The 25,147-nt window shown below is 36.6% G+C and overlaps 2 protein-coding genes across 2 annotated transcripts; both read left to right on the top strand.

The window, feature by feature from the left end:
- The first annotated feature begins 729 nt into the window (after nucleotides 1-729).
- Nucleotides 730-3,024, top strand: LOC145114578 (Nuclear pore localization protein NPL4). Its single transcript, XM_079050625.1, has 2 exons — nucleotides 730-1,897; nucleotides 2,515-3,024. The coding sequence occupies exons 1-2, from the start codon at nucleotides 917-919 to the stop codon at nucleotides 2,767-2,769; spliced, it is 1,236 nt and encodes a 411-aa protein (XP_078906751.1). The 5' UTR covers nucleotides 730-916; the 3' UTR covers nucleotides 2,770-3,024.
- Nucleotides 3,025-22,467: 19,443 nt separating this feature from the next.
- Nucleotides 22,468-24,473, top strand: SWA1 (transducin family protein / WD-40 repeat family protein). Its single transcript, XM_079050624.1, has one exon. The coding sequence runs from the start codon at nucleotides 22,551-22,553 to the stop codon at nucleotides 24,150-24,152; it is 1,602 nt and encodes a 533-aa protein (XP_078906750.1). The 5' UTR covers nucleotides 22,468-22,550; the 3' UTR covers nucleotides 24,153-24,473.
- Nucleotides 24,474-25,147: the final 674 nt, after the last annotated feature.

The raw sequence follows: 25,147 nt of genomic DNA, 5'->3' as shown, positions 1-25,147 counted from the left end.
ACGTGAGCACCATGTGAAGATGATATACGATTCTCACCAAAACTTAATTAAAGTACCCTTAATTTTCCATATTTTAAGTGTAGATATTACTTCTTAAACTATATAACTTTTAGTTATAAATTGTTTTAACATTTGCAAAGCTTTAAGTTACTACTTCTTATGAAATAATTTATTAAAACAAAACTTTTAACCATTAAAATTTATTTAACTTTGATAATTACTGAAACTATGCTAGTTATAAAATAAAATCATATACATTTAAAAATTTATAGTCCAAATTTGCGGGTGTTACATATATAAATTTGATGGAACCTTTCGGTTGTAAACTAAAACTATTTAAATTTTAGTATTGATAAATTTTTAAATTTAAAATATAAGTTTATTAAAATTTTGGTTTATTTTAACAGTCTGCGGACGTTAAAAAAATAAACAGTTTTCTTCTTGTAGACTGTAGATTTTTTGTCCATCTCTTCTACTGCAGATGTCTATAGATATGATGCGCAGATTTCATATATTTTACCTCTAAAAAAACAAATAAATAAATAAATAAATAAAAAGAACTAAGGAAGAAAACAACTGTTAAAATGTCTTTTTTTTTCAAGGGCTAAAAGCCTTAAATGTTTAAACAGCGAATCATAGGCCCAGTGCTAAACGTTTGATAGGATTCTTGGCCCATAGTTAAAATCTTATACTATAGTTTGATAAGTTGATTGTTTTGTTTCCTTTTTTGTTCACAAAAGATTGCAACCGAAGTTCCGAACACATTTGGAAGGTAGACGAATCCTACAACTTCTACACTACCAAAGTTCCTTCCTTTTGCTTGTTCTCCAAGAGATCTGTCTATAAAGCTTTCATCTTCGATCACCCATCCTCCAGATTGTTCAATTTCACAGGTTGTTTCACCGGAATCTGCAAGATGTTTATCAGAATCCGAAGCAGAGACGGATTAGAGCGTCTGCAGGTCGATAATCCAAACATAACGATCGCACAGCTCAAAACCCTAATCGAATCGCAACTCAGAGTTCCAGTACACAACCAAACCCTATCAACAAACCAATCATTACTCTTAGCCAAAACCCCGACTGAAATGTCACGATTCTCCGACATGTCTAACACTCAAACCCTAATCTCTACTCTCGGTATCGCGCACGGTTCTATCATCTACCTCGCTTACGAAGGTGAACGCACTGTTGCCGGACCCAAAATTCGTCCTGCCGGATCTTTCGGTCGGAAGATGACGATGGATGACCTAATTGCGAAACAAATGAGAATCACGCGACAAGAGAACCCTCACTGCGAGTTAGTATCGTTTGATCGTGATGCGGCGAATGGGTTTCAGCATTATGTGAATGAAACCCTAGCGTTTGCTGTGAAGCGTGGGGGTTTTATGTATGGAACGGTGTCAGATGAGGGGAAAGTGGAGGTGGATTTCATATACGAGCCACCGCAACAGGGGACGGAGGATAATCTGATTTTGTTAAGGGATCCCGATGAGGAAAGATTGGTGGAAGCGATTGCGTTGGGATTGGGGATGAGAAAAGTAGGGTTTATTTTCACTCAGACGATTGGGCAAACAAAGAAAGATTATACTTTGTCGAATAGAGAGATTTTGCAGGCGGTGGAGTTGCAAGGGGAGACTGATTTGAAGGAATGGGTGACTGTGATGGTGAAATTGGAAGTGAATGATGATGGTGGTGCTGATGTTCACTTTGAGGCGTTTCAGATGAGTGACCTGTGCGTTAAGTTATTCAAAGATGGGTGGTTTGAGACTGAGATTGCTGCAGATGCTGAACCAAAGTTGTCAAAGATGAAGAAGGATGTCGTGGTTGGGGGAAAAGATACAAGGGAAGTGGATAACGATTTCTTCTTGGTGGTTGTGAAGATCTTTGATCACCAGGTTCTTTTTCATGTCTTGCTTTTTAGCTTCTTGAATCTTGATTGCTTGGTAGTTGGTATATCATATATGATCTGGTTCTTAATCTTGAATACTTTGATGATATTATATTATTATATACTGTCAGTAACCTATGGTAAAGAATTCGGTATGCTGACAATGTTGCTTTCATGCCTAAACGCATATCTGCTTCAATTATTTGTATGTTTGATGCAACGATCTTCAACTAGATGCTAACTAATGGTCCAAATCTCTCGTCTCTCTAGGTGTGATCAAGCTATAACATAGGATTGATATACCTGAAGTGCCTTTATGTCTATGTTTCTATGATGTTTCCTTTTATGGGCTATGTGTTAACTGAATTTCAAAGGTTAATTATTTCTTGAAGAATAAGCTGTTAACTGCATGTCAATGGTTTAGGTGTGGTTCTTAGTTGATGCCACATTATTGCAGCACATGTATGTTAGTGGCAATGATGTTTAAGTGTAAGCATATATGCATTTCTACTCTTTTTGACCTAAATAACACTGCGATAGGTTTTTTTTTGGTAGGATTTGGTTAAATGGGGTTTAATATAAAGTTGTGTGTTGATATGTATTTTTTTTGGATTTGGATTGCAGGGTCCGTTGTCATCAACATTTCCAGTTGAGAATCGAAACACAGCGATTACGATGAGAACCCTGAAGAATCATTTGGATCAAACAAAGAATTTCCCTTTTGTGAAGAGAATTTCAGACTTCCATGTGTTGCTTTTGTTAGCCAGGTATCTGGACGTGAATTCTGATGTGCCAGCATTAGCAGGCTGTGTCCATGCACAGGCAACTGTTCCTGAAGGCTACCAGATCCTAATCGATTCCATGGCAGCATCTGCTTGAAGCTTGATAGATCTTATTATGGAGTATCTCTCTTTCAAGTTTCAACCAAAACCAAAACCAATGGAATGGGCTTTGGTTTTTGAAACATCTCATCTGTTCATGAATATGTCATCTGATTGGGTCGGGTTAACCATAATCGTTTATGCACATTCTTTTCTATGTTAAGTTCTGTTCTGTGTATTTATAGTCTGACTTTTACCCTTAAATCCAATCCATCTCTCAAGCAATACATGTTTTCGTTTTAATTTCGGTTTATCTTTTCTTGTTATATCATCAATTGTGATTGTCTGTCCTTTTTGGACGCATGAAAAAGGGCAATCACGACTTTTGCATAAATGAAGGCATCTTTATGGGTGAGACAAATGAAAGGACCATTTTCTATACTTTCATATTTCTGAAAGACCCAAACTTTCATACTTGACAATATAGTTACTCCAAAACATGCTACATGCATATTTATAAAATAATATTTTTACATTGATAAAGTGATTACAAAAGATTGGATACAAACCAACTATGTTTTAATATTTTACATAACTATCCAGGATATTGTAAGTCTATACAAACCTAAACCAAAATACAAAAAATAATATTACAACTATTCTAAGTCTTCCAACTATACTGGGTGCTTATTGCCTGCATTATGTTAAAACATTGGGAGGGTAAGCGATAACGCTTAGTGAGTTCAATAATAGATACAATATAACGTTATGTCATATATACCAATATGGCAGAAGCAAATAGGAGCAAGGAACAACAAAGGCATAATGTGATAAGCTTTCCCTAACAATTATTGATTTGATTCACAGATATACAAGACATAACAATTTCCATACTTGATATACATCAATAACGCTTTGGCCCAAATGGCACAGAAGACATACAACTTCGGATTAACCTTTTAGTAGATTTCAGGTTTTTACGCCCTATCTAACCCTTTTTGCCAATACCATAGAATAGAAATCATTCTCTTTCGGAGACATGTTCTACATGGCCAGAGGCTACATACCAGTACCAATATGAATCTAAGTCCTTTCACTGATCACATGGTCAAAGGTATTACTTTGCTATTAAACGTAGCGAATAAAAATTAACACGGAAAAATACTCAGGAATATTATTCTACCGAAGCCAAAGTGATGCCTATGTCATACACTTCATGGTCAACGGTTCATACCAATACCCAAATGATGCCTATGTCATACACTTCAAGTCAGAGGTACAGCCTTGCTATAAAAATAGCGGAAACAACAACTCGAGATGATAACATGGAAAAACACATAGCACATATAACACATAACATACAATTGTTCCTATATATTAAACTCACCGTGAAATAATCGGGGGTCAAAATAGTAATTCGGGCAGCACTTCGGCTCTAAATATGACTTTCTTCGTTGAAAACCGGGAGTTTTCTTGAAAACCGAAAAGATAAATTTTTTGGGCTTCTCGGGAATCTCAGGGCGTGTTTCGGGCTTTGGAATAAGTACCGGGGCTTCAGGGGATGTCGGGATAGTAAAAATATTGAAAAAGGGTGAAAAGTGCCAAAATTCTAAAAATACCCGGGAGGGTTCGCATGGTTGCTATTTATAGGGGAGGAGGACCGAAGGCTCGGATCCGAGGCTGGGAAGCGAGAGGCTCGTATGCGAGGCTCGGACCAGCTGTCAGCAGGGCGAGGCTCGGTTCGGACAGATGCTCGCTTCGGATTGGGCCTCCTCCTCGGTCGAATCAGAAGCCTACACGCGGGTCGGATCACGTGGGTTGCATGCGAGGATCACGTGGCTTCTTCGGACACCTGTGCGACACGCGTCGCCTCTCGGACATGCCACACAGCAGCTTCGGACACGTGCCCAGCTCTGAGCGAGGGTGACGTGGCAATCACTATTCATGTGATTTTTCTCGAAAATTGTGACAAATCTTGTAAAATCCATAACTTTCTCATACGAGCTCCGTTTTTTACGTTCTTTATATGCACGCGTAGAGAAAATTATGCTCTACAACTTTCGTTTAGACTTCGTCGGAAAATTTTGACTTTATTTTTATATTATTATTTTTAACAGACCGGGACTGGTAAATCCGTTAAAAATTCATAACTTCTTCATCCGACGTCCGTTTTCGTCAGACTTTTTACCGTTGTACTACTAATGACGAGACCTTCGATTCTTGTTTAGGTTGTGTCGGCTAAAAATCACTCGATCTAAAATTCGAGTTTTTAGCTGTCTACTGCTAAGCTGAAACTTGTAAAAATCATAACTTCCTCATACGAAGTCAGATTTTGGCGTTCTTTTTATCGAAATTCTCGGTTTAACGAATACTACGACTTTCATTTAGATCACTAAGGCTAAAAAGTAGTTTATCAAAAACTCACTTTTTACGTCATTCGGCACCGTGCCGGTTTTATCGCAGATCTTCGATTGGTCATAACTTCTTCGTTATAACTCGGATTTCGATGAGGTTTTCGCCTACATGTTTCTAACGAGATTATCTACAACTTTCAATAATAAAATTTTACTTATTTCAAATTTTATATTTTCGCTAAATTTCACTATTTAGCTTTTAATTGGAATCTCATAAGACTTCCAATAGTTTATGAGTGATTCTAAACATAGTTTTACCTTATTTCTAATAAAAACTATCTGTTAGAACTCAATACTCAATTTCACATAATATTTCATAATATTTTTAACTTTTTGAATTACATAACACGATTTCAAAACGTGTATGTTACAACAAACATTTGTAGTATTGGCTGATTGACATCAGTCTTGGTCAAATTTATGCCAAACACAACATATGACTATCTTGTTTTGTTTTGTAGAAAGAAATAAACAGGCCTTAAAAGATCTCATGTTTTTTCCTTCATTATGATCATCGTTGTTTATGGAATACCGTTCAAAGTGTAAACCATAAAAATGTGGTTCCAGGGAAGTCATGATGAATTGGTAATCTTTAATATGACTGTTGTTCTCATGTTTTGAAACTACATTAGTCTGTTATATGAAAATGTCCTCATCTTTTGCAAGAATAATAAAGGGATAATGACTTAAAGGGTAATGTAATTTTTTGTTTTGTACACATTTAATCATTGAATTTTTTTGTCCATATTTGCCCATTAAATTTGTTTTTTTTTTGTCAATATCTGACCTTATGACCGGTTGGTGTGGGTTTATTCAGTTTCCGGCGGTCTTTGCATCTTCGGTGAGACTTTGGTCATCTTCTCCGGCGAGTCTCCAGACTCCGGCACACATGATTTTTCCAGCAAGTTGTAACACATACAAGTAAGGTTTTGATTTTTAGATCAACAACTCAAGAACACACACATGCATCACACCAGGTTTGGATTTTCAAATAAAAAACACAAGAACACACACACACACAAATCTGAGTATTTGGAATCGTTCAACGTATCTTGTTCTTGTTTAAGTTTCGAAAGCATGTGTGAGTTTTTTAACAGAAATCGATGTGTGTTCTTGAACAAAAACCGATGTGTGTGTGTGTGTCTATTCATCTTCTTTCAAAAATCAAATGATCTTCAAAGTTCGTAGATCTTCACCGTGTCCATCTTCATCCCATAAATCAAACGATCTCCAGAAGTGTTCGTGTGTATGTTTTCATGCTTTGATCGATTCATGGGTTTTTGGGGCGATTTTCAGATCTATGTGTGTTCATGCTTGATTTTTGAACAGCGCATACGAACTTGAATCTGAAATCGAGTTCATACAAGAAATCTAGCTTTGGAGAATAGAAAATAAGGGGATAAAAGATTACCTGAGAAGACTGTCGGAAAAAACATTGTTTGCTAAAGAAGATGACTGGAGACTCGCCGAAGAAGATGACCGGAGTCTTTCCAAAGATGCAAAGACCGTCTGAAATCGGCTAAACCCACACCAACCGGTGATAAGGGTAAGATATGGACAAAAAAACAGGTTTAATGGACAATTAGACAAAAAGAAAAATCAGTAACTAAATTTATATAAAACGAAAAATACATGACCCTTTTAAATCATTATCCCAATAATAAAAGACTATTAAGTAAATTGTGGTTCATAATAATTATCTTTTGCTAAGAAATACATGTTAATCCAAACGTAACATTTGACAACGTATAACTTTTGTTTGCTAAACGTATTCATAGGTCCAGATTAGATTCTAGATGGGTGGGGATTGAAATTTTAAATTAACCTTAAAAGTTAAAACACAATTCGATCAAGCATAAGAACGGTTGCAATTTCTTTATACTGTAAAATAAGAAATTAAAGTAGCCCTAAAGCGAAAATAAACTATCATATTGGAGAGATTGAAGGATATACTTCAATTCTATATAAAATAACTAGGTTATATCCCGTAGAAATGGACAAAAATAATTAAATTTTTACAGTAAATCTCATAATTATAAATCAATTATTTTCAACCAAGAACGGACAAAAGTCTTTTAAGTTGGATCATGGTGACAAACGTCACCCCCATCATCTAACTGACATGTGATATAATTCTTAATAGAAGATTCAGGAACCAACCAAAATTGTTTGTCTATACAATCTATTTTAAGCCAAATTGTCTAGGCTTGTGAGCTTTTTGGAAGCCTTTTAACCATTTAGTTAATATGGTTTGAAGCATTTATGACATTTGATTCTGTCATAGCGTTTTAGTGGTCTTTTAAATCATTAAGCACAAAGACAAGTTTGAACCATATCGACGACAACATTATTCGAGCATTGGATGGATGATGGTTGACGTTCTACCAATGAGTTATAGTGAAGAAAAGCATTATGGATTTCTTTTGAGATTACTTGATGTATTTTCCGAACAATTGTTAGTTTTGTTTGTATTTAAATTTATAGCAATATGGTTGTTTTATGGTTAAACTTCAAAATATTTTGTGTGTTGTCTTGACCTTTTGAGACATTGTTTAACGCCCACAAGATAGAGTTAGATGATTAAAGAATAATATGATAATTAATAGTCTTTGCGATAATTAGACATTATCAAAGAAGAATTATCTAGGAAAAATAATCTAAACGAAAGTCGTTGTAGTCGTTAAACCGTGAGCGTTCATATAAAGAACGTCTCAAATCTGACTTCATCAGAAGAAGTTATGATTTTTCGAAGTTTCAGCGCAACAACATACGGTTCAGAAACCGAAGTAGAGATCGATTGATTGTTAGAAAAAAAAACAATCCAAACGAGAGTTGAAGATCTCATCCATATGGTTTCGTCGATATAAAGATAGTTGAGAACAAATATCATATGAATAAGTTATGAATTTTTAATGAGCTTTAACGGTCTAAGCCTGTTAAAAATATAGCTTTAAAAATAAAGTCAAAATTAGCCGACAAAATCTAAAACGAAAGTCGTAGATCTCGTCGAGAGCTTTCCGGGGATATAAAGAACGTCAAAAACGGAGTTCGCATGATAAAATTACGATTTTCTGAAGTTTTCCGAGAAGCATCACGCGCAGGTGGGCTGCACGACACGCACCTTCTAGAAGGTAGGGAGTAATCACAGACACTTTGTCAAGTGAAGGCATAGTCATTTTCATGAACATTATTTAATAGAAGTATTAATTAAATATTAAATATTTTATTGCCTGGATTATATGTTAGGATATATACTATGCTATGTGCGGACCAGATATGGTTCTATTTTATGTTAGGATAAACAGATAATATTATATAATAATATTGAAAGTAGAATTGTTAAGAAGATAAATTATTAATAATACCTAATACTCTTATGGAATCTATATACACAAAGATAGGTTAGTGTCGCCCAAGAATAGAGTCGGTATTAAAAGTTGGTTGAGACACAATAATATAGTCTAGGGATAAACTTAGACTCGTGGAAGATACCTTAGCTCAATTAAGTTTGATATTAGGTAGTCTCATTAGGAGAATATGTGTAACCTAGGAATGAAGAGTAAAGTTTTGTTTCATGACATTATCTGTAACGCACGTGTCTCTAGGCTAGGCATTAATGATAATGTAATAGTTTAGGCCAACCTTTGTAACTCGTTTTGAAGTAATAAGAATGAATTATGTGATTTATACTTGTAGGCTCGTAACCTGTAGGTGTTTTTGAACTAGGTGTTCATTAAGTATTTTCGAACTGAGTGTTCACTAGGTATTTTGATTTACGTGTTCACCAGTTGTAATCTAAATATCCTGGCAGCTGCGCCTATTGGATAATATTGGCAGCTATGCCTAATAGATACAACATAATCCTGGCAGCCGCACCTAAAGGATAATATCAGCAGTTGCGCCTAATAGAGAACGTCATAATCCCGACACCTGCGCCTAGATGATAATATTGGCACTCGCGCCTATATGATAACATTGACAGCTGCGCCTAATAGATGATACTGGCAGCTGCGCCTGGTTGAGAACAACACAATCCTCGCAGCTGCGCCTAAAGGATAATATTGACAGCTGTTCCTAATAGAGAACGTTGGCAGCTGTGCTATTGGCAACGATGGACTTTGTGTCTATTCCTTAGGACAATCCTTTGGAATGAATGAGTGAATGATAGAGGATTCTTAGGGTGGAACCTTAAGAAACTGTAGAAGTATCCATTAAGCAGTGTTGTTACCCCGATGATGATCCTTAAGCTAGGTCCCATTTATTAGATGTTTAGGGACGTAAAGTGAGGATAACGGGAACGGGTAATCATGGTTATTGTTGATTGATTAAATTAATAAATTTATTGTTAGTTGATGAAAATTAATAAATTTATTTATTGTGGGTTGAAAACCCTATATGCTCACCAGGCTCCCAAGCCTTACCCACTCAGTTTTCTATATTACAGGTATGGAACAAGAGCATAGTTGGACGATGACGAGAGATTTTGAATTATAAGCCAGTAGATATAAATAACTGTTGTAAGGCCTATATTGTACAGTTTATGCTTTTGGTCTGTATCGATATGGACATCCCGAGTTTTGTAATGAAATGAAAAATACATTTCTTTAAGAAATGCTTTGATAATTTTTTTTTATCATATTTTGTTTTGGGGACAAATTCCGCAACACCTTTTGAAAGATTACTCTGATTTTATTTTAAAAAGCATAAACGAAATCGATCTTTTTTGGCCGTGAAAATGGGGATGTCACAGTTGGTATCAGAGCATTAGTTTAAGCGAACTAAGAATTTGTAGAATTTCTAAACTTAAACTTAGAATGCTAAGTGATGATCGTGAGATGAGTGTCTACCATATTTTAGACACGAGTACTAGTATATTTTAGGAAAGATGCCTAAAATGCTTTTATGTGCTAAATGCTATATGTTTGCCATATATGCCATTATTTGTTTGGATCTTTGGTCTGTTGCCGACCGGATCTGGAAACCTTATGTGTTTAGGATTCTAAGCGTATGACTATGATATTAGAACTGGCATGTAACGTTTCGAAGAATTTAAGCGTCTATCGTGAATAAATATCTAAATTCGCCTAATTTAGTGTATAGATCAAATGGCAAGAACCCGACGTGGAGCTGGAAACGCGAATGAAAACAGGAATCAACAGTCTCGTCCCCAAGTGATTGCGCAGGTGCCGATAGTAGAAGCTACACCAGAGCCAGTCACAATGGCTGGAGTTCAAGCCATGATTCGGGCTATGATGGATGAACAGAAGAAATGAGACAATTGTTGAACAACAGGGATGAACCTTCAATGCTTGCCGAACAACCTGAACTAAATGATGGACAGTCAGAGGAAGGAAATTACAGCCGTACTGTCAGTCAAGCGGAACCCACAGTGGCAGAAAGGAATGACCCGGAGAGGGAAATCAATAGAGATGGGCGTATGTATAAGAATTTCTTGGGCGCCAAACCGCCAAGTCTTTCCGGAAGCCCAAAACCTGTAGAGATTATGGACTGGATCTCCGAAATGGAGATGGTATTTGAAAGCTGCAACTGTAGCGATAAGCAGAAAACAGTCTTTGCGGTCAGACAACTAAAGACCAGAGTTTTATGCTGGTGGAATTTATTGGAAGATACGATGCCATGAGGAGAATCCTTGAAAATGTCTTGGGAAGCATTCATAAGGCAGTTGAAAATGCAGTACTGCTCCGAAATCGATCTGATAGATCTAAACAATGAGTTCTAGAACTTGAAGAAGGGGAGAATGAGCATTGATGACTATGTTACTGCATTCACCGAAAAGATGAATTTGTTTCCATACTTGGTACCAACTGAACTCGCCAAGATAGAAAAATTTGCTAACGGATTGCCCTCAGACTTTGGTCCGACGGTCAAAATGGAAAGCACGTTGAAGGCAGTCGTTAGAGCAGCCAAAAATGTTGAGACCCAGCTAAAGAAAATGGGTCTGGAGGGAGCCGATGTTGGCGAGAAAAGGAAGTTCGATGGATCATCAAAATCCAACAAGAAGAGCAAGTTTGGTTCAAAGTTCGAAGGAGGAGGAGGTGAAGCAATATGGTGCGATAAGTGCAAGAAGAAACACGTAGAAAAATGTGGCGTGGAGGTGACATGTTTCAAATGTGGAAAGTATGGGCATTACGCCAATGAATGTACATTCAGTAAAAGGGTGTGTTATGGATGTAATGAAGAAGGGCACTACACGCAAGACTGTCCAAAGAGGAAAGGAGCTACAAAGCTAAACGTACTTCCGAAACCAAAGGCAAAAGCATTCCCGATGATCCTTAATGAAGCAGGCGAGGATGCAAGGGATCGGGAGTAAGGACTATATGTTCCAAAATCAAGATATAACGTAACCATGCAGATAGTATTCGGTGATGTAGCCTTTTAGAGGCATTGTATAGATTAAACTTGAACATCCGTGTAATCGTTTCAAGAAGTAATATAAAACGTGGTTTTGTTATCTGGTGTGTTAAGCTTTTATGTGATTTTCTTGTATGGTGACTTGGATAAATTGCGAGACAATACTTGGGACGAGTATGAGTAGGTGTGAATAGTAGTAGAGGCCTATACTACTGGAAGCACAGGACTCACACTTGGATAAGAGAAAGTCACAAGGTTACCAAGAAGCTAGTAATTGATTTCGTTTTTGTTCAAGTATGTCGTCGCCATCGTTTCGGTAATGACTAAGAAGATGATTGACATTCCGAACCTAGAGGTTGTATCGAATCGAGTCCAACTAAGATGAGTATGTTACGTGGTTCGGGGAAAGTTGAGTCCAAGGTTTATTGGACCTTTTAAAGTTCTTCAGAGGATTGGGAACCATGCTTACAAGCTAGAACTACCAGAAGAACTAGATGGTATTCATAACACTTTCCACGTGTGTTATTTGAGGAAGTTCACGGGAGAAGTTCCCGACATAATTCCAGTTTCTGAATTAAGGTCGGATGAAAGCAAGAGGTTAATTAAAGAACCATAGGCAATCGTTGATCGTAAGACTAAGAAGTTGCGACGTAAGATGGTCGATTTAGTGCTTGTGCGATGGAAACATAAGAATGGGCCAAATCTCACCTGGGAAAAGGAGAGCGACATGATGAGTCGCTATCCGAATTTGTTTGCTGATATATGATTCTGGGGACGAAATCATCATAACGGGGAGAGAATTGTAACGCCCGTGTTTCTAGGCTAGGCATTAATGATAATGTAATAGTCTAGGCCAACCTTTCTAACTCGTTTTGAAGTAATAAGAATGAATTATGTGCTTTATACTTAATTATTATGATTTAATAAATTGAGGATAAAAATAAGCATCGAAAATAAATATTAGATAAAGTCGATATCTATGAAGAAAGTTGTAGTGGTTGAAACAAGGATTCCGGAGATATAAAGAATACCGAAATCTGAGTTATAACAAAGAAGTTATGACCTGTCGAAGTTTCGCGACAGAACCGGCACGACGCTGTGTGACGTAATAAGTGAATTTACGATAAAGTGCTTTTTAGCCTTAGCGATCTAAATTAAAGTCGTAGTATACGTTAAACCGAGAGCGTGCATAAAAAGAATGTCCAAATCTGACTTCGTATGAGGAAGTTATGAATTTTCTAAGATTTGGTATAGTAGTATGCAGCCCGGAATTCGAATTATAGATTGAGCGATTTTTAGCCGACACATCTAAACGATAATCGAAGATCTCGTCGATAGTAGTTTAACGGTAAAAAGACAGCCGAAAACGGATGTAGGATGAAGAAGTTATGAATTTTTAACGAACTTTTGCGGTCCTGGTCTGTTAAAAATATAACTTTAAAAATAAAGTCAAAATTAGCCGACGGAGTCTAAACGAAAGTTGTAGAGTATAATCTCACCTACTTGTGGATATAAAGAACTTAAAAAATTGGAGCCTGTATGCAAAAGATATGAATATTTGACGTTTTAAATATAAAACTCGAGGCTTATCCAAAGTCGTACGCCCAGCGTACGAGTTTACGGCCCGCGTACTCGGACTAGGTCAGAAGTTGGCCACGCTGCCTCTTTCTTCGGACGGATGACACGTATCTTGTACATCTACGCGTCCGAGGCCCGAAAACCGAACCAGCGACACGTCTCTCGGAACGCCCAGCGTACTCGGTCTACGCCCAGCGTAGAGCCTCGCAAGGCAGTACGCCCCGCGTACTTTAGAATTACGCCCAGCGTAATTCGAGGCATCAGCCTCCTATAAATTGGATGCGAGGCTTCCCATAAATGGTTGCTAATTTTCTCTCTCTCTCCTTCACTCTCTATACCCTCTCTAGCCATCTTAAAACACCCCGAAGCCTCGGGAACACCCCTAACACCCGAAGAAAGCCTGGAGCCCCGAAGTCACCATGGAAAAGAGTTTTTCGATTCGAAACTCTGCCCGCGTGAAGCCCAATTTTTAAGAAAACATCCCCGTTTCATCAAAAAAGATTGTTTTAAGGGACGAAGTGCTTTCCAATCACCATCTTATCAGGTGAGTGTATAGTCACTTTCATCTTACACATAGATATTAAGTATTTTATATAAAATATGTGTTATATGTATATATATTGTTTGTTTATTTGAGATGAATGTTGAATGAATATTTTATACATGTTTAGAATGATTTAAACTGTATATGTACTTTTATCTACAAATATGTTGGGTATAACATGGGTAGATGAAATAGCTGATGTGTGATGAAATAAAATGATGAGAGACCTCGAAGTTGTTGATGTTCCAGTCATCTAAAGGAATATAGATGACGACCATAGACTTTTCTAGACAGTTCAGTGGAACGCTAGCAGGCTCGTAACGTGTATGTGTTTTTGAACTAGGTGTTCATCAAGTATTTGGTGTTCATTAAGTATTTCGAACGGAGTGTTCACTAGGTATTTTGATTTACGTGTTCACCAGTTGTAATCTAAATATCCTGGCAGCTGCGCCTAATGGATAATTTTGGCAGCTGTGCCTAATAGATACAACATAATCCTGGCAGCCGCGCCTAAAGGATAATATCAGCAGTTGCGCCTAATAAAGAACGTCATAATCCCAGCACCTGCGCCTAGATGATAATATTGGTAGTCGTGCCTAAAAGATAACATTGACAGTTGCGCCTAATAGATGATACTGGCACCTGCGCCTGGTTGAGAACAACACAATCCTGGCAGTTGCGCCTAAAGGATAATATTGGCAGTTGTTCCTAATAGAGAACGTTGGCAGCTGTGCTATTGGCAACGATGGACTTTGTGTCTATTCCTTAGGACAATCCTTTGGAATGAATGAGTGAATGATAGAGGATTCATAGGATGGAACCTTAAGAAACTGTAGAAGTATCCCTTAGGCAGTGTTGTTACCCTGATGATGATCCTTAAGCTAGGTCCCTTTTATTAGATGTTTAGGGACGTAAAGTGAGGATAACGGGAACGGGTAATCAGGGTTATTGTTGATTGATTAAATTAATAAATTTATTGTTAGTTGATCAAAATTAATAAATTTATTTATTGTGGGTTGAAAACCCTATATGCTCACCAGGATCCCAAGCCTGACCCACTCAGTTTTCTATATTACAGGTAGTGGAACAAGAGCATAGTTAGACGATGGCGAGTGATTTTGGATTATAGGCCCGTAGATATAAATAACTGTTGTAAGGCGTATATTGTACTGTTTATGCTTTTGGTCTGTATCGATATGGACATCCCGAGTTTTGTAATGAAATGAAAATACATTTCTTTAAGAAATGATTTGATAAATTTTTATCATATTTTGTTTTGGGGACAAATTCCGCAACACATCTTGAAAGATTACTCTGATTTTATTTTAAAAATCATAAACGAAATCGGTCTTTTCTGGCCGTGAAAATGGGGATGTCACAGTTGGTATCAGAGCATTAGTTTAAGCGAACTAGGAATTTGTAGGATTTCTAGACTTAAACTTAGAATGCTAAGTGATGATCGTGAGATGAGTGTCTACCATATTTTAGACACGAGCACTAGTATATTCTAGGAAAGATGCCTAAAATGCTTTTATGTGCTAAATGCTATATGTTTGCCATATATGACATTATATGTTTGGATCTTTGGTCTGTTGCTGACCGGATCTGGAAACCATATATGTTTAGGATTCTAAGCGTATGACTATGATATTAGAACTGGCATGTAACGTTTCGGAGAATTTAAGCGTCTATCATGAATAAAGATCTAAATTCGCCTAATTTGGTGTATATATCAAATGGAAAGAAACCGAATCGGAGCTGGAAACGCGAATGAAAACAGGAATCAACAGTCTCGTCCCCAAGTGATTTAGCAGGTGCCGATAGTAGAAGCTGCACCAGAGCTAGTCACAGTTGCTGGAGTTCAAGCCATGATTCGGGCTATGATGGCTGAACAGAGGGAATAAATGAGACAATTGTTGAACAACAGGGATGAACCTTCAATGCTTGTCGAACAACCTGAACTAAATGATGGACAGTCAGAGGAAGGAAATTACAGCCGTACTATCAGTCAAGCGGAACCCACAGTGGCAGAAAGGAATGACCCGGAGAGGGAAATCAACAGAGATGGGCGTATGTATAAGAATTTCTTGGGCGCCAAACCGCCAAGTCTTTCCGGAAGCCTAAAACCTGTAGAGATTATGGACTGGATCTCCGAAATGGAGATGGTATTTGAAAGCTGCAACTGTAGCGATAAGCAGAAAACAGTCTTTGCAGTCAGACAACTAAAGACCAGAGTTTTATGATGGTGGAAGTTATTGGAAGATACGATGCCATGAGGAGAAGCCTTGAAAATGTCTTGGGAAGCATTCATAAGGCAGTTGAAAATGCAGTACTGCTCCGAAATCGATCTGATAGATCTAAACAATGAGTTCCAGAACTTGAAGAAGGGGAGAATGAGCATTGATGACTATGTTACTGCATTCACCGAAAAGATGAAGTTGTTTCCATACTTGGTGCCAACTGAACTCGCCAAGATAGAAAAATTTGCTAACGGATTGCCCTCAGACTTTGGTTCGACGGTCAAAATGGAAAGCACGTTGAAGGCAGCCGTTAGAGCAGCCAAAAATGTTGAGACCCAGCTAAAGAAAATGGGTCTGGAGGGAGCCGATGTTGGCGAGAAAAGGAAGTTCGATGGATCATCAAAATCCAACAAGAAGAGCAAGTTTGGTTCAAAGTTCGAAGGAGGAGGAGGTGAAGCAATATGGTGCGATAAGTGCAAGAATAAACACGTAGAAAAATGTGGCGTGGAGGTGACATGTTTCAAATGTGGAAAGTATGGGCATTACGCCAATGAATGTACATTCAGTAAAAGGGTGTGTTATGGATGTAATGAAGAAGGGCACTACACGCAAGACTGCCCAAAGAGGAAAGGAGCTACAAAGCTAAACGTACTTCCGAAACCAAAGGCAAAAGCATTCCCGATGATCCTTAATGAAGCAGGCGAGGATGCAAGGGATCAGGAGTAAGGACTATATGTTCCAAAATCAAGATATAACGCAACCATGCAAATAGTATTCGGTGATGTAGCCTTTTAGAGGCATTGTATAGATTAAACTTGAACATCCGTGTAATCGTTTCAAGAAGTAATATAAAACGTGGTTTTGTTATCTGGTGTGTTAAGCTTTTATGTGATTTTCTTGTATGGTGACTTGGATAAATTGCGAGACAATACTTGGGACGAGTATGAGTAGGTGTGAATAGTAGTAGAGGCCTATACTACTGGAAGCACATGACTCACACTTGGATCAGGGAAAGTCACAAGGTTACCAAGAAGCTAGTAATTGATTTCGTTTTTGTTCAAGTATGCCGTTACCATCGTTTCGGTAATGACTAAGAAGATGATTGACATTCCGACCCTAGAGGTCATATCGAATCGAGTCCGACTAAGATGAGTATGTTACGTGGTTCGGGGAAAGTTGAGTCCAAGGTTTATTGGACCTTTTAAAGTTCTTCAGAGGATTGGGAACCATGCTTACAAGCTAGAACTACCAGAAGAACTAGATGGTATTCATAACACTTTCCACGTGTGTTATTTGAGGAAGTTCACGGGAGAAGTTCCCGACATAATTCCAGTTTATGAATTAAGGTTGGATGAAAGCAAGAGGTTAATTGAAGAACCAGAGGCAATCGTTGACCGTAAGACTAAGAAGTTGCGACGTAAGATGGTCGATTTAGTGCTTGTGCGATGGAAACATAAGAATGGGCCAAATCTCACCTGGGAAAAGGAGAGCAACATGATGAGTCGCTATCCGCATTTGTTTGCTTATATATGATTCCGGGGACGAAATCATCCTAACGGGGAGAGAATTGTAACGTCCGTGTTTCTAGGCTAGGCATTAATGATAGTGTAATAGTCTAGGCCAACCTTTGTAACTCGTTTTGAAGTAATAAGAATGAATTATGTGCTTTATACTTAATTATTATGATTTAATAAATTGAGGATAAAAATAAGCGTCGAAAATAAATATTAGATAAAGCTGATATCTATGAAGAAAGTTGTAGTGGTTGAAACAAGGATTCCGAAGATATAAAGAATACCGAAATCCGAGTTATAACAAAGAAGTTATGACATGTCGAAGTTTCGCGACAGAACCGACACGACGTTGTGTGACGTAAAAAGTGAATTGACGATAAAATGTTTTTTAGCCTTAGCGATCTAAATGAAAGTCGTAGTATATGTTAAACCGAGTATAATCTCACCTACACGTGGATATAAAGAACGTAAAAAATGGAGCCCATATGCAAAAGATATGAGTTTTTGAAGTTTTAAATATGAAATTCGAGGCTTATCCGAAGCCGTACGCCCAACGTACGAGTTTACGCCCCGCGTACTCGGACTAGATCAGAAGTTGGCCACGTCGCCTCTTTCTTCGGTCAGAAGTTGGCCACGTCGCCTCTTTCTTCCCAGAAATGGTTGCTAATTGTCTCTCTCTTTCACTCTCTATACCCTCTCAAGCCATCTTAAAACACTCCGAAGCCTCGGGAACACCCGAAGAAAGCTCGGAGCCCCGAAGTCTCCAAGAAAAAGAGTTTTTCGAGTCAAAACTCTACCCGTGTGAAGGCCGGTTTTTCAGAAAACATCCCGGTTTCATCGAAAAAGATTGTTTTAAGGGACGAAGTGTTGTCCAATCACCATCTTATCAGGTGAGTGTATAGTCACTTTCATCTTACACGTAGATATTAAGTATTTTATATAAAATATGTGTTATGTGTATATTTATTGTTTGTTTATTTGAGATGGATGTTGAATGAATATTTTATACATGTTTAGAATGATTTAAATTGTATATGTACTTTTATCTACAAATATGTTGGGTATAACATGGGTAGATGAAATAGCTGATGTGTGATGAAATAAAATGATGAGATACCTCGAAGTTGTTGATGTTCCAGTCATCTAGCGGAGTATAGATGACAACCATAGATTTTTCTAGACAGTTCAGTGGAACGCTAGCAGGCTCGTAACCTGTAGGTGTTTTTGAACTAGGTGTTCATTAAGTATTTTCGAACGGAGTGTTCACTGGGTATTTTGATTTACGTGTTCACCAGTTGTAATCTAAATATCCTGGCAGCTGCGCCTATTGGATAGTATTGGCAGCTGTGCCTAATAGATACAACATAATCCTGGCAGCCGCACCTAAAGGATAATATCAGCAGTTGCGCCTAATAGAGAACGTCATAATCCCGGCACCTGCGCCTAGATGATAATATTGGCACTCGCGCCTATAAGATAACATTGACAGCTGCGCCTAATAGATGATACTGGCACCTGCGCCTGGTTGAGAACAACACAATCCTGGCAGCTGTGCCTAAAGGATAATATTGACAGCTGTTCCTAATAGAGAACGTTGGCAGCTGTGCTATTGGCAACGATGGACTTTGTGTCTATTCCTTAGGACAATCCTTTGGAATGAATGAGTGAATGATAGATGATTCTTAGGGTGGAACCTTAAGAAAATGTAGAAGTATCCATTAAGCAGTGTTGTTACCCCGATGATGATCCTTAAGCTAGGTCCCATTTATTAGATGTTTAGGGACGTAAAGTGAGGATAACGGGAACGGGTAATCATGGTTATTGTTGATTGATTAAATTAATAAATTTATTGTTAGTTGATGAAAATTAATAAATTTATTTATTGTGGGTTGAAAACCCTATATGCTCACCAGGCTCCCAAGCCTTACCCACTCAGTTTTCTATATTACAGGTATGGAACAAGAGCATAGTTGGACGATGGCGAGGGATTTTGAATTATAGGCCAGTAGATATAAATAACTGTTGTAAGGCCTATATTGTATAGTTTATGCTTTTGGTCTGTATCGATATGGACATCCCGAGTTTTGTAATGAAATGAAAAATACATTTCTTTAAGAAATGCTTTGATAATTTTTTTATCATATTTTGTTTTGGGGACAAATTCCGCAACACCTTTTGAAAGATTACTCTGATTTTATTTTAAAAAGCATAAACGAAATCGGTCTTTTTTTGCCGTGAAAATGAGGATGTCACATTATCAGGTGTTGATGTACGGTAGCTCCGTACGGGATGACCAAAAGTGGTGGGTGTCAATTAGGAAACTGTTAGCAGTATGTCTGGTCACCCTAGAGTAGGTGACAACACTTGATCATTCTAAACGATCTTGTAAATTACGTTGCTAATGTGAGCTCATTACTCACAGACGTAGATGAATTTGAAAACAATATTCATCAAATACTCTGACAACTCATATGCCTTTATGACTTACACCGACAAAGGAAGCCCCTAGTTGTGTGTAGTCAGTCTTAACGATTCACCAGGCAAGATAACTTCTCTATGATAATCATTGTTTAGGATTTGTGAGGATTGATAGAAATGGATAGTCTAGGATATGTGAGGATCGATAAAAATGGATAGCCTAGGATATGTGAGAATCGATAGAAATGGTTAGTGTACGATTTGTAAGGATCAGCAGGAATGGATATGTAGGAATGGTTATTGTATGGTGACAGTTGATTTGCAGGTCTGATAATTATGGAATATTATCATATCAATATCATTGGATTGAAATCCCTATGTATCCCACCAGGTTTCCCCAACCTGATCTATTCAGTTTATATGCATCACATGTATCAAGACTTAAGCTAATAGAACTTGATTAGGATGATGAGTAATTAAGAGACAACCTGCAATAGTATTCAGGACCATCAAGTCTCTACGCTGTAACTTATATATCTATATTGATTATGACATCCTTAGGGTTTTAACATTTTGGAAACAAACATTTGTAATCAAAATGATCTTTTGTACTGAGATTTTCTGCAAATATAAATAAGTGATTTTAAAGCGTAAAAAAAAGTTTTAATTGGTTCTGAAAATTAGAGGATGTCACATATTGTCTTGCTTATTAAAACATGTTGATTTTTCTATATATTAACAAAGGTTGAGCCAAAATGTGAATATCATTTTCTTTACGACTTCAGAACATAATTTTATTTTTCTTTTCTTTCTTTCCGAATTAATAACACAATTATTATTTTTTCTATTTTTTTTCTTTTCTTTCCATTCTATTTGGAATCTTTTGGTTGACCCCTTTCCTCTTAGGCTACTTCTATTAGTGACAACCAAGTTTGTTATTAATAAAGTAAAAATATTGTTTTTGCGATAAGAGTCTCATGGTTGAGGAGTAGAATTTTAAACAAGATATCTAGGGCCCAAACCTTAAAACACCAACAACAAAAAAAATACCAGTGTTCCGTAAATGACCTCTTACATGACTTTAGGACGGGTTCATGTGGACCGCTCCGACCGAAGTTGAAATAGTAAGTGCAACATCACATATAAATTCACGCCACAATAATTTTCCCCTTTAACTAAGTTTTATAGTTACAAAGTATACATTATTCTTCTTTTAAGAATATAAAAAAGGGAAATTATTACTAGTGTAATCATCTTTGTCGTTTTGTTCATATTTAGACAACTTTTTTTTATATACATTTGACCATTTAACTTCTTATATGTGTTCACGTATCATCATTGTCACCGACTATAGCATGTGACAATGGTAATATGTGAACACATTTAACAAATTAAATTGTCAAATGTTTACAAAATAAAGTTGTCTAAATTTGAACAAAACGAAAAATTAATTACCATGATAAGTCATTTTCCCCACTTTTAATAGCGATTTTATTTTTCATATTTGTTAATATTATTTTTTTCAAACGTTATTTTTAAAGTATTCATAATGTCTTAAATATTAATTAAATATTGATTACTTCTAAACTTCACTTTTTAATTAATAATTATGTTTTTATTTTGTAAAATATTTTATATAGCCTCTTATATTTTTTTTCTTTTGTTTTTAAGCATTTACAATATTTTTAAAGTAAATACTATCTAACAATAAAATTAAATAAATTAAATATGTATCAATAAGTATGAAATGTCTTTAAAAAAATATTAGGTAGCAAATAAAAAAATAAAAAATCTATATAATGTAAATATTTTAAAATTATTACAACTTTTTAATTAGAAGTTTATACACTTTTAATTTTTTTAATACAATGTTTTAAACTAGTATTTAACGAAAATATTTTAAAATGTTATACTCCTATAAAAGTATTAAATTATCATAAAAAATTTATGAAACACTTTAAATATGTTGTAAAAGAATGTTTAGAAATACTTGTATGAAAAAGTAAAAAAAAAAGGTTAAAAACTTGTAAGAAAATTTTAAAACATTTGTAAAATATTTTGTTTAAAAGTGTTTGTATTAAAATTATATGAAAATATAAAAAAAGTTATACAAAAAAATTATAAGCAAAGTTTAAAATAATGTATTAGAAAAATTTATAGGAAAAAATATCATAAAAATATCGTAAGATATTATAAAAAGTCTTAAAATATTTACAAAAAAAGTTGTTCACATTTAGACAACTTTCTTTTTCAATACACATTTGACCGTTCAACTTGTTAAATGTGTTCAAATATTATCATTGTTACTTGCGATAGAATGTGACAATAGTAATATATGAATAACTTTAACAAGTTAAATTGTTAAATGTATACAAAAAAATTGCTTAAACGTGAACAAGACAAAAATGTAATTAGTGTGTGAAGTCATTTTTTCCATAAAAAAACAAAATTTATTAGAATTTATAATCTTTGTACGAATAAAGATTAGTTATGATATATTTTGATATTATTTTATAACAATAAAAAATTAAGTTGAACTCAATTGCGAATAAAATTTATAAATATCGTAGATAAAAAATGATTTGATTGGTTGTAAACTTGTAATACAAATGCCAAATTTACAAAATCCTGAAGGATGGGGGACTGAAATAGCAAGAGAGTAAAAGTTTTCAGCATATACACAACGAAAAACAGAGAGGAAAAACCCTAAACCCTAAAATCAAGAGCCTGTCTACCGTCGTCTTCCTTCCTCTACTACAATGGCGGTCGATGATCGATCGGAAGCAATCGTGAAGACATTCGCCGTAAAACCAAAACTCAAACCCACTACAAACAAATCCACCCCAACGCCGGAATCCAAATACTGGAAATCGTTTAAGCCAAAACAAACTCAAACCCTAGTATCATCCGTAACATCACTTTCTTTTTCCCCAACGGCTCCACATGATATTGCCGCCACCCACTCTGCAACTGTCACTATCTTTTCATCGCAAACCCTAGAGCCCAAATCAACTATCTCCTCCTTCAAAGACACCGCTACATCCGCATGTTTTCGTTCTGATGGCCAACTGATTGCCGCTGGTTCATATTCTGGTCAGATCCAAGTGTTCGACCCTAAGAAACGATCTGCGCTCCGGCGCCTCCGTGGCCACTCCCGCCCAGTCCATTTTGTCAGTTATCCTCGCGTTGACAAGCTCCATTTGTACTCCGGTGGTGATGATGCCGTAGTTAAGTACTGGGATGTTTCGTCGGAGATTTTGATTCATAATCTAATTGGCCATAAGGATTATGTACGTTGCGGTGATGGGTCTCCGGCAAGTGATGATATGTTTATCACGGGGTCATATGACCATACAGTTAGAGTTTGGGATGTTAGGGTATCAAATCAAGGAGCCATGATGAACATCAACCATGGAGCACCGGTAGAGGATGTGATTTACTTACCATCTGGTGGTCTAATTGCCACCGCCGGTGGAAATAATGTGAAAATTTGGGATGTGATTGGTGGTGGTAAGCTGTTGCATTCTATGGAAAGCCACAACAAGACTGTAACTTCACTATGTGTGGGGAAAATAGGGAAAGATAGTGGTGAGTTCTCAAATCAGTATCGGATTTTGAGTGTTTCATTAGATGGATATATGAAAGTATTCGATTATTCAACACTGAAGATCACCAGCTCGATAAGGTATCCATCTTCTCTCATGTCAGTAGCATTCTCACCAGATTGCACAACTAGGGTGATTGGTGCTTCAAATGGGATTCTATACGCAGGGAAGAGGAAAACTGATGAAAACCTGGGGTCTGTTAAATCTGAATGGGGAAAATACGTTGGTTTTGGAGCCATAGATGAGCCTGAGAAGAGAGTTCTAAGGCCTTCTTATTTTCGTTACTTCCATAGAGGCCAAAATGAGAAGCCTTCAAAAGGAGATTACTTGATCATGAGACCAAAAAAGGTGAAACTGGCTGAACATGACAAACTGTTGAAGAAATTTCATCACAAAGAGGCTTTAGTATCTGCTTTAAGAGCAAAAAACCCTGAAAACATAGTAGCAGTGATGGAGGAATTGGTGTCAAGAAAGAAACTATTGATGTGTGTTTCAAATTTGGGGATGGAGGAACTTGGGTTGCTTTTGAGTTTCTTACAGAGATACTCAACAATGCCAAGGTATGCTGGGGTGTTGATTGCATTGGCTAAGAAAGTTGTTGAAAACCGATCTGATGATATTAGTGGTTCAGAGGAACTAAAAGGCCATATTCGAAATCTAAAGAGGTCAATCATGGAGGAGATAAGAATCCAACAATCTTTGCAAGAAATACAAGGTATAATTTCTCCTTTACTGAAGATTGCAGGGAGAAGATAGTTGATAAATCTCATATGCAATTTTTGTTTCTCGTCTTTAGGTTTTGGGGTTTTAAAAAGTTCTACAATTTTGTTTGCCAGAAGTTAAATTGTTGTTTATTATTAAATTGTTGTATTTTGAGGGATATGGATGCTATTCTGTGACCTTATATTTTGTTTGATCCAATTAGAGGTGTTACTCTTAGTTTATTCAAATTCGGGTCAAGTTTATCATTCCTTTGCAAATTTACCCTTACATGGTGGTGATCCAATTGTACAATGTTTGGTAAAAGGGTTCTGACATAATCTTGACTAAGAAATAAGAACCCTACTTCGTTTTAAACCTTCAATATCTAGTTTGTAATATGGTCTTAAATTTTGAATCCAATCCAATGAAGACTCTTCCATAAATTTCCTTTAGTCAAAAAAAAAAAAAAAAGTCGTGTGTTCAAGGTGAAATTATACATGTGACAAGATTTGCAATTAAGGTTCTATAGGGCATGGTTTGGCCACTACCTGGGGCACCCCAAGCACTCACAAGAGAGAACATAGAAGAGGAGAAAAAGAGGAAGAGAATATAGAAAAGATTCAAAACCCTAACCCCATCCTTTACTAATAATGCTCCTCTCATCTGATTCTCTCAACCTCTAACAGGCACGAGAGCACAATTGCATCAAGAAGACACAAAACTCTAAGTCGATAAATCGCCTAGTTAATCCGTCAATAAGAAGCAAATAAGATAAAGCCTCTCATGTCCCGACGCAAGGAAGACAACAACACATTGGATTTGTTACATTTTATTTAGAATTGCTGAGAAATAAACTGAAACGCAAAACTGATCAACCCATGGGTTGAACTCAAAAACCCGACCCATAAACCCAAAAACCGATCAAAACTCAAATACCGAAATTATCGGTTTGGATTCGGTTTCACTCCAAAACCAACCTGTGCAGACCCCTAAAATTTGAGGAAAATACAATGTTGTATGTTATTAATTTTTTAATGGATATTATATAT

This window comes from Lactuca virosa, chromosome 5 (genome assembly GCF_052849685.1).
Source record: "Lactuca virosa cultivar CGN04683 chromosome 5, Lactuca_virosa_CGN04683_v6, whole genome shotgun sequence".
Taxonomy (NCBI): domain Eukaryota; kingdom Viridiplantae; phylum Streptophyta; class Magnoliopsida; order Asterales; family Asteraceae; genus Lactuca; species Lactuca virosa.
The sequence above is the reverse complement of the archived record's forward strand: the minus strand, read 5'-3'. Positions and strand labels throughout refer to the sequence as shown.

Excerpts from the sequence above, each read along its gene's own strand:
- SWA1 (XM_079050624.1), top strand. The coding sequence starts at position 22,551 with ATGGCGGTCGATGATCGATCGGAAGCAATCGTGAAGACATTCGCCGTA.
- LOC145114578 (XM_079050625.1), top strand. The coding sequence starts at position 917 with ATGTTTATCAGAATCCGAAGCAGAGACGGATTAGAGCGTCTGCAGGTC. Across the intron at positions 1,898-2,514 it reads TGAAGATCTTTGATCACCAG|GGTCCGTTGTCATCAACATT; the intron begins GTTCTTTTTCAT and ends TTTGGATTGCAG.